This window comes from Gymnogyps californianus, chromosome 2, assembly GCF_018139145.2.
Source record: "Gymnogyps californianus isolate 813 chromosome 2, ASM1813914v2, whole genome shotgun sequence".
Classification (NCBI taxonomy): Eukaryota; Metazoa; Chordata; class Aves; order Accipitriformes; family Cathartidae; genus Gymnogyps; species Gymnogyps californianus.
In genome coordinates, this window is record NC_059472.1 from 7,848,019 (window position 1) to 7,859,004 (window position 10,986).

The following is a 10,986-nucleotide window of genomic DNA, read 5'->3' on the forward strand; positions in this document are numbered from 1 at the left end:
TTATTTTTTGTAAATGCAGTGTATTACTTGTACCAAATCTCTTTGAAACAAAAGGTAGAAACTACGTACGGTTCTTTGTCCAAATTTGAATTTTTCTTTTTGCCTCAAATTACTGAACCAGAGCAGTAGATTTTTGGATTCCTAGTCTCAACCAAAGTTTTAAATCAGTATACTATAGTAACCAGTTAAATTTGGTTGGATGTTACCTGGTTTTTGGACTTTTTTCATTTAGATACTGATAGACAAATGCGCTGCTCATTTGCCATGTTTAGGCCTGTAGTATGTTTTATGTGTCATACTGGACCAGAGATTATTGTCCTGATGTGAGAAGCTCATCAGCAGATGATTGTGTAAAGCTTTAAATCTTTTCCTCAATATTATTTTTCCTGTCTGAACAAGCCACTGAGATCCCTCTTCATTCAGAGCAAATCCTGACTGCCGCATATACAGAGAACTGCTAGAGAACAGAGCAGTAGTCTTTGTTCTAACAAAACAAAACCAACACCCCAAAAAAACAACTAAACCTATGCCCATGGTCTTGTTCACCGTGTCAACTCCCTGTTCTTTTCCTTAATTTCTGATTCTTCTGAACAATATATCTGGGTGAGCACTGCAGACAGACATTTTTGTGCCACCTTACTTGTAGCACATCAGCATGTAAAAGCTTTAGTCAAAAATCCAGAGCTTCACATGCTAAGTAATACACAGACATTTGACTTGCATTATCTTTGACTGCAAAATTGCATTGCCAGTCTAGACCATCTTCTCTTGTCCCAAGTAAAGATTGTATCTATCCTCTGAAGTTTTCCTGTTGCTGTAGAGCCATCACTTCAAGCTCATTCTGAAGACGGCTAAGAAGATTGTATTGATCACTAATCATTATTATTAATCACTAAGATGATTATATCAGTCTTTCTGCACAACTGTTCATCAGTAGTCCACTTTCTTTTTCAACCCTATGCGATGTAAGTCTTTCCTGTTATTCAGAAATGCTGATGTCCTCTTCAGGTAAGGTTCTTGGGCCTTGCATGCAGGTGATTAGCAACGGTGCTGACTTATTCTGCATGACAACTTTTATATGGTCTCTTATTTCAACCACTTAGCTAAAACGGTTGTCCAAGCCATCATTATTTTATGCTACAGTTAACTCTGATAGTCGTTTTTCTGACATTCACAGATTATGTTTTGCCCCTTTTGTATTCTTTCAGAAAAATTCAAAGATTACTTTTCTCTGCTCCTCTTGACATCACCCTCTCTTATTCTGTTCACTTCTTTGCCACATCAAACAAAACCTTGTTTTCGTTTCCAAGACTTTTTACTCCTTTCTTAGTGTCGCATTTCTCATTAGCTGTAAAGATTTTGACTCCCAGCTTTGCTCAGTCCATGAAGATTTAATTGCTCGTTAATTTTTTCAAACAAGTTTCTTAATACCTTCTTCCATATTGTGCTTAGTTATGTGGATTTTTAATGAAGAGCAATTTGTACCTCATTGTCTTCTCTCAATTACTCTTCAAAAATATGATGACAGTAATTATCTGCGGTTAGGCTATTGGTATATGGATACTAATGTCTGTCACACAAAACTACCACTGTCTCATTTATGTTGTACTCCCCCACCTCCCTTTTTCTGTGTCTGCTTACTGTCTCTTGTTTTATATTGAAATTATAAGGCCTTTGGGGCATGAAATACTTTTTGCATGTAGCATACCTGATACAATCCAGGTCCTGGTCCAAAGCACTACACTAATATTAACAATAAAGAGCAGTAATTGGCAGCTGAATTCTTTCTCTTTTTCTCCCATTCAGAAATAAGAGACAGGACTGGTGTTCTTATTACCTCTGTAGCTTGGAGTGTAGGGTTAACTCTATTCCTGAAAAGCATAGTAACCTATTTTCAGCCTAGACTTCTACATAATTTGCTCTGAAGAGTAAGTATATCATCTGTTTCACTAACTAAGCAGATCTTTATCAAGCTTAAGAAAACACTGGATTTCCATGCATTTCACCCTTTATTTTAGTTCCTTTCATCCTTTTATTCTGTGATCTCTTCAGGCTCCAGTAAAATCCTACCATGGTAACAGTCACTTTCTTCAAAGGGACAGCAGTAGCAACACCAGCAAAGATTACACATCAGCTTGAAGCTGATCACAGAACAGAATTTTATAGTGTAACACATCTTCAAAAATAAATTTCTAATAATATTAGCATGGCTGTCATGTCAAAGGCTACTGCACGTTGTACTTCAGCAACACACCTTATATTTCAGTCTGGCTCTGATTTGTACCTACATGATGCTGGGTGCTGGTGTTCATCTAGAAAATTTGCCAATACCTGGAGTTACATATAGGTTGACCGTCAAGTTTGCGGTTGCTTTAGGACATGGAGCAATTTGATGCTTAACATGACAGTACCAGCAAAGGAAAGTTTAACTGGGGCAGACGGCCCTGTTTTCTCAGCCTCTGTGGAGATCTTGTCATCTGTGTAACATACAGATAAAATCTCCTATCAAGATTACTGTCCTGTTAGAGCTCTTGAAATGATGGCAATGTTGCCATACTTCCTCAGAGGAAATCTGGTGATACAGTGTTTTGCCAGATGAGTGAAGTTGCCAGTCACAGTCCTTCTGTCAGGATATATTCAACAGCCAATTGCTAAAACTTTTTTAAAATCTACATCACCAGTATGAAGATATGTTTGCCACCTTGCATTTTTTATTTTATGCAAAGCAAGTCTTTCCTATTCAAGTCTCTTATTATTCTGAAACTATTGTGCGCCACATTGTTTTGTAGCTCATTATAGAGGTTCATATGATCAAATTACAGCGTTTTCTATGTGTGTCTGTGTGTGTTTTTCACACAATGTATCTATATGTAAACTAGAACCGAGAGAGAGAGAGTTCAAATTATTCAAATGGCACTGAACAAAATGGTAGAGACAGGCCTGCAGGCACCAGTGTAAGCTGGCACATCACATTTCCAGGTGCTCTCTGTGCTCTAGAATGCTTATATTCACTTTTCCTTTTAATCCTTTCTGTAGATATTTTGTATATTTTCTTACTGTGGTGTCTTACGATATAAATAGGAGCATCTGTAACCTAGTGTAGGGTTTTGAAATCCTGCAAGATCTCTGTGATTAACTTTTCTTCTTCATGGTAAACTGAAAGGCAGCATTCAGTCTGAAATCAAGGAAGAGATTCTGTGGAGGATTTGGGGTCAAGCCCAGCAAGACTGTTTTAAACACTATGGACCTGCAACTCCAGCTGACTTCAAAGAAAATTGAAGATATTCATTATTTCTCAGGACGAGCTCTAGAATAAGAAAGTGGCTTTAGCATCTTACTGCAAATATTTTTTTCACTTCTTTTCAGGGAAGGGAAGAAGTATATTTTCCTTAGTGGCTTGAATTAATTTCTCTCAAATTAAAAGAGACTTGCTTGTTTTGAGAGGAAGAGATTCCTCTAAGAGATACCTATTTTTAATGTCACATGTATTTGGAAGAAGTATATTTTCCTTAATGGCTTGAATTAATTTCTCTCAAATTAAGACAGACTTGCTTGTTTTGAGAGGAAGAGATTCCTCTAAGAGATACCCATTTTTAATGTCACTTACATGTATTTGGATGGTCCTCGGATATTTAAATTAAGAATATTTATAATTTAGAAATGTTGAGCTTCTTATGAAGACACAGGGGTGAAAGTCCCATTGGCTTTTGTGAGAGACACATTTAGCTCGTAAAGAATATTTATGCAGGTACTGAATTGATTTAATATGCCAGCTGTGTGTGGCTTCAGCTTCTTGCTGTCATTCTTTAGCGAAGGATAAGCAGCCAGATGCTTTTCAGCTGGCTCTCAAACAGAAAAGAGGTCTTGGATGCTACTCTTCAAAAGATTTCAGATGCTAATAAAAAGAATTGAGTGTAGTGACTTCATTCATTGTGATGACAGCTGTCCCACTGTTTCATCAATTTGAGGGATGTAAATTAACATTTTGAGATTATTCCCTGTGGAACAATCTAATAGGAACCAAGCAGAAGCATGTAAACATTAAACTGATTTGAAATGTAAATATCCAAAATAATGTGGTGATTTGTCAAACTAAAAGGATTACAGATAGCTGTCCAAAAAAGATAGTAGAAGCTAGAAACACCAGAAATAAGGGCATTAGTCTTCTTTACCCTGCATGACAAGGCTAATAAAATCACATCGATAAAGTCAGGTAGGGAGGTTAAATTAACTTTCTTTATTGGCCATTTTCATTTCAAAAGCATATAAAACTGAATAAGTATTAGATTGCTGCTATTGAGTTGAATGAGATTCTGGTTTCATTTCATTTTCGTGTCAACTGTGCTTTATTTATTTTCCTTTCTTCATTATTTATGTACACTCACAAAACTATATTTAAAATTATTTATGAGTTTTGATTTAGAGTGACTAAAGTGAGACTGTATGAGATCCTTCTCAGACTTTGTTGTGCATTCTTGCAGCTCTTAGCAAATGTAGTGTAATTTTTCTGGCCTGAGGCGTGTTGTCAGAGGATTATGTATAGTGCACTAACACAGGAGGAGTTAGTGTATATTACATAATTAAAGGGCCAAATTTTAGACAACACTATTTGTGTATTTGTTTGAGGCTATCTAGCATCAAGGGCTGTAATTGTGAGCTGATCCATAACAAGCTGTGAGATTTTAATTATCTAACATTTTTAACTGCAGCTTCCTATCTGAATTCGCTAGTAATTAGACTTTTGTCTGCCTATTATGATCTTCATTAGTAGATGTTGAGTATGTCCTTTTCTTTCACACGGGAGCTGACACTGGAGCAGGTAGCCTCAGGAAAGAGGAGAGGACAGTTATGAAAAGGGAGTCCTGTGTATGAATTCACAAAATTCCTATTACTTTCAGTAGGACTTAGGGTTTCTTTAATAATGAAAAAAACCAAACCCATGGGTGCGTGGGGAGGAACAAGAGAAGAAAGTTAATAGTGCTATGTTTCTTTTCATGATTTAGCTCCTTGCTTTTCGAAGAGAGGCTCAAGCTTCCATTAGTAAAGGGTACTGGTGATACGCATATTTTGTGACAACATAAACTAGTTTTTCTGAAGGTGGTTGCAAATTTTATTGTGTCAAGACAAGCATCCAGCGTCACCCACTTTTGTAGGATGTTGAGCTTGAACTTCAGCAGGCACTGTTTAAGTAACTTTCAGTTAAAATGTTCAGATATGCTTGATAAAAGAAACAGAACGTGGAAAGGACTTTAGCCCATTCCAGTAGTTTTATCCCTATAATCTGAATCCTGTGCAACAAAGCCAGAGTCAGCATCAGTAGGTACGATTGTGCTGTTGCATTAAGGTCAATGACAATGCCAAGATTCTCTTTAGATGTTAAATCTTTCACCAGATAAAATCCACATATATTTCATCAATATATTACAGGCATACTGACTCTGGGACCTCTGAATAATTTAACACCTGAACATACTTGTTATTGTTCAAGAAAAAGCTTTGTATAGCCTGATGAATTGAGTGAAAGTTCAAAGTGATATGAAGTCCTAAGGGCTTTGTGCATCTCTGAGGTCTTCTTCATCTGACAGATACTTTAAACATGGAATAAAAAAGTTAAAAGAAAAGTCAGTGTACAACAATGGGAATGGTTACTTAGGGAAAAAAATGAAATTAGAAAAAAGCGTCAGGAAAAAAAACATACAGAACTTCTTTTTCTCCTTGCTGGTCTGTCAGGAGCCAAACACATACTTGGAATCTTCGCTGTAGTTCTTCCCTTCTGTTCCCGCTCCCTTCTTAAGCAACAATACTGGTCTTACTCATATTTTCTTGAACTTGATTGTTCTAATACTACTGTTTACAAAACAATGTCGTATAAATGAGAACTGGAGAAGAACTTTTGAATCAGCTTCTAATTAAAAAAAATAGCCCTTCCTAATTTGCATAATTTAGATTCCACAAAGTGTGGAATCTACCATGTTTGACCTATTCTTTTTAAAATTGCTTACGAGTTCAGTGCTGCAAAGAGCACACCATATACTGCTCTGACATATAAGGGTACCCTGAGATCCAGTAAATTGATATCTATCAATCCTTCGTTCTCTTCTTATTACACTTCGTATAGTTATTGGAAGTACCATGGAGTTTTGCTTTCCATCATGAGATGTAGGTGAGCCAGCAATTCTGTCTTCGTTCCCTGTTGTTTGTGGAAGTGGACAATTTATAGATGCACTTGATGATATGAAAAAAGTATTTGTTGTAGAGAACGTGACCTCCTACAAATTCAATCAGCTACTTTCTTACAGTGAGAAATAAACATGATTTATCTCTGGAAGCTTACTTCATAAAACATTTGCTAAGCCTAAATGAAAGAGAAATAGGCCTTAACAAAAACAGCCCATTTTCTGAAAAGAGAAGGAAGAGAGGATTTGATTAACTGCATGTTGCATTTGCAGGTGGGTTGGCATTTATGATCCAGCAAATAAAACGGCTCTCTTCAATGAACACAGGGAGTGGTATTGTACTGAAAACATCTAACAAATGCCTTTGCATATATCTTCCATACCAAAAAATCGCTATTCCATTCTCTCCTCAAAAGTACATTATTTTATCACTAACACTTGAGAGAATGCATTTCCTCCACAAGACTTACAGTTTTCTGATGTGTTTTTACTGGCCTGGAGTAATTTGCATAGGAATTTTGTATGGATCTGGTAAAGAATTAAGAACTGTTCTTGAATTCTATTAAGTACTGTATTTTAATGATTGACAGACAGCTGTTTGAACTCTTTGAAATTCAATACTAAATTGTGTTGGTTTTTTTCTTTTTGACAATAAGCAAAATGTTCAGTAAAAATTCTGTTATTTTCAGTTGTTTCTGTCACTGTCCTTTCAATAATATAAAAATTGCTGCCTCACAAACAGTAGGTCTTAGGAATCTATTTGAGTAATATTTACATTTCACAGTTTTCTAATAAAAGTCCATTAAGGTTTACAATGAAATTTTTACTTCTATGAGCAATCGGTTGGCTAGGGGAAAAAAAAAAAGAAAAAGAAATAAATGGGTACAGTAGATGTTTTTCATGTGGTTTTTGATGGATTCTCATCTCAGCGCTACTAGAGGAATTGTTTGACTTCAGATTTATTTAAATAAGAGTGGTTTTGAATGAATGACTGCTGAGAGATTAAAACTGTCTCCAAAGACTTATGTTCCTGGAACTTTGCAGCTCTCTGTGCATATAACTGAGATGCTGTGTTACTGCTTTCAGTATTCTGTCTAGCTACACGCTTATTAATCAAAAGTGCTCTCAACAAATTTTCTGTAAAACTGACATCTTCTTTCAAAACTATCTGATTTCTAATTTCTGTGCTGTATTTCCATTAATCATCACAATACCAGGTACTTATTGGAAAGGTGAAATTTCTATAACCTCTTCAATTTCTCCTTAGGTAAAAGAAGAGGAGCAATCAGCCAATCACACATTGATGATTCAAGAGACACTGCAGCAGGCTTCAGTGGAGCTGTCTGAACAGCATCACTTGGTCGTCTCATCAGATGAAGTGGAGGGAATTGAGACAGTGACTGTGTATACGCAGGGTGGAGAGGCTTCAGAATTCATAGTTTATGTTCAGGAAGCTATGCAGCCTGTAGAAGAACAAACTGTGGAACAATCGGTGCAGGAGCTCTAGAGAACAGTGTTGAAAGGAGATGGCTACTTGATTTGCCAAAGCCAAAAGTTTGGGGTTTTTTTCCTAGCCAAAAGCAAGCAAGCTGACAAATTTTCAGGTAATTCGTGAAGCGAGACCTTGTTACTAGGTAGGGATCTGACTGGCTGGATTGTATCAGTAACTTAGACGTATTATGTACAAAACCTCCTCAGACTTTTTTTTTCTAGAAAATGTTCATATTTGCAGGAAAAAGTATTCTTCCCCTTCTTACAAGATCTCTCACCTGATTCCTGTAAAACCCCACAAATATTGTCTGTTCAAAACCGTGTTATCGCACAATGATAAAACATCTATAAAGGTAGCTGTCTAGATGTCTAGAGTGTCTAGAAAGTCCACACCTCCCATTTTATACGTGCTTAATGTGTGCTTGGCTTGACTGGAAGCAGAGTTGTTTTTTCTTTAAATTAGAAGGTCTTCTTATTTCTGAGTACATGCTTAGAATGTGTTTGCCGAGTTGCGGATCTAACCCAAACAAAGGCTCAAGGCTTTAATTAGAAACATACCACAGATGGACTGTAGTTTCTACTTGTGAGATGATCCTTTGAGTTTGGGAGGTATCTAAAGCCATATACGATAATTCTGGGTACCAGTAGGGTGACTGTTATCTAGTTAATTGAATAATGATAACTCTTTCCATCCCACTGGATAAATACTTGTCCAGTACTATATGATGAAACCAAATCTGTCGAATGAAATATTCTTTTGTTTTTAAGAAAAAAATTATATTGAAATTATTTGTAAATGCTGTAAAAGGTGTATGTTCATATCTTTTAAACAGACATGCTTGTAAATATGATTGTGTGAAAGAACTTGTACAAAAAAATTAAGTAAATATTGACAAGAATCTAGATATTCTTAATTATGCATGTATATAGTTCCAGATTTTTCTTCATGAATCTTGAATTGTTTCTGATGTAATATTTTTAAATTTGATCTATAAAAGTTATTAATTAATAACAAAACTGTCATGTTTTCTTCTAATGCTCTAATTTCTTAAGTGTTGGCTTCCCTTTCACAGCCAAGTAAAAAATGCTGTTTTGCATTGACTCTGACAAATTGTTCCTCCAGTTAGTAGTCTCTAATCAAGAAAGTAGCATAATGAAGTCTAGGCGGACCTTTTTATGTGATTGAACTTATTTATGGGCATTCTGAGTAGAAAAGTGGAAAAAAGCTTTTGACTAAGTTGATGTAATGTAGTGAGTTGGTTGTCTGCCTCTTCGAAGTCTGCTGGATTCTAGTAATGCTATACAAAATCAGAGTGCAAACATTTAGTGGTAGCTTCTCCCTTAACTGTGATGATAGGGAATTTAAATTTGTTAATGGAAAAGAACTGAAAATCGTTCGACGTTGGTGGTAGCTATGTTTCCTCTGGTTTAATCTTGAAAGTGCACAAGAAGCCCCAGGGATGTTACATTTGTAGGATGGAGACCTTTTTGCCATTTGGTATCACTGGCTGGAGCTGATCACAAATGTCAGTGTTGATTTCTTATATGTTCAGTAACCTTGACTAGAATGAGCCCAGAAGTGTTTAATAGCATTTGCAATGTGACAGAAACTGATGCACCAAATGTATCAAGTTGCTTAATCCACATAAGAAACTTTGGTTTTGTAATTACTGGTTAAAATTCAGTGTTGATTTGCAAGAATAATGCTTTCTATTATCTGAAAGAGAAGAAAGCAGTCTCAAAAAGTTTTCTTAGAATTTATTGAAATATTCGTGGCCCACTTGCTGTTAAAACCACATTTGGAAGAGCATCACGATCTTATGTGATAACAGCTATGTTCTTAACGTAAAACCTTTCTGAATCAGTTTAACAATGTATTGTATTATTATTGGGGGGGGGGGGGGATGGAAGAGTATTTTGCTATGCATCACTCAAGAATTCTTACGTAAATTATTTCCAGATAGACTCAGTACTTACGTCTATGAGAAGCGTGTCTGTATTTGGAGGAAGGGTTTTGGGTTTTTGTTTATTTTAATTCCAGTATATCACGGCCATGCATACCTACTGTAATTTAAGGCTTGATTTATAATTGATGAGTTATATCACATTTTCCTACACTAAAGCGTAAACATTTTTGTGAATTTTCTGTATCCTTTTTATTTTAAAAATACTTTTCAATTCAGGTCTTTTCTTAAGTTCCAGTTTTTTCCCAACTCTGCTTGGAAATGCAATGGTTGGCAGCATACGAGGTGTAAGTCAGGAAGGACTTTCAGCTGTGTTCGGTACTGCACATTGATTTCTTGCCTCCATACTTAATACATTTTCTTCTTTCTAGAATATGCAACATCTGTAATGCTATGAGAAGATAAGTACTTTCTCTTCAATGTAAGCCATTGTACTTCACAGTCCAAAGATTCGCATTTTTTTCAGAAGCATAAAGAAAACAAAGAGAACTTTGTTTATACCAGGCGTTTGTTTTGAGAGGCCATGGCTGTTCCAGTTGTCTTTTGTCTGGCTTTGGAATGACCAAAAAGGTAAGAATTAAATCTTTTGCTCGGCAAACTCTGCTGCTGTTATCACCTAAACAGCACAGATTGTTTTTAGTGTAGAGCCAACTCCTTTTATCCAATTAATCTTTTCTGAGGGTTAAGTGACCTTTTCAGTTTAGAGGAGACAAGCAGTTAGAGTTTTCAGTTAGTCAAGTAACTCCTGCTTCTGAAGATTATACATTCTTCCCACACACTAGTAATTTTCATTAGCATTTACTACACTATATGATCTTCTGTTTTTTCCTCTTTCTTCGACACCTGAGGAGTATCCTGGCTTTAGGCTAACACTTGGCAAATATTACTCTTTAAAAGCTTATGCATGCATAAATCGAGTAACTGATGGGCTAACTGATCTGCACAGCTAAGAGCACATCATATGTTTCTGGGAATGTGTTGAGCACAGAGGGGAGATAGCGCTTGGAATCGTGCAAAGATTTTAAAAAATAGAAAAAGGAAGCTGCAAATAATTTTAGTGGCAGCAGGGTCTTATTTAATAGAAGGTAAGATTATGATGCTTGAAGCTGACTTCTTCGAAAGGTCTTAACAGAATTGAGTAGGAACACTAGTTCCGGAAGGACCTCGTGTTACAGAATGGCGTAGGCATCTGTACACAAAGGGGAAAATTTGGACCTCACAGGGCAAAAGGCACAGGAGAGGGTATGGGAAACGGAGGCTCCAAAACTTTTTACATCCCTAATTTATTATATCCATAGAGGGTAATTTCTCTTTCCGGAGTAGAAGATGGGATCTGCCTTTCTTTCTGATGTGAT

General features: G+C 36.2%; 1 protein-coding gene across 1 annotated transcript in view; it reads left to right on the forward strand.

Annotated features, from left to right (window-relative positions):
- Nucleotides 1-8,671, forward strand: part of ZFAT (zinc finger and AT-hook domain containing) — a 96,299-nt gene extending 87,628 nt beyond the window's left edge. The window contains exon 16 of the mRNA XM_050892331.1: nt 7,444-8,671. Coding sequence (XP_050748288.1) covers nt 7,444-7,683 — 240 coding nt within the window. The 3' untranslated portion in view covers nt 7,684-8,671. The remainder of the gene's footprint in view (nt 1-7,443) is intronic.
- Nucleotides 8,672-10,986: the final 2,315 nt, after the last annotated feature.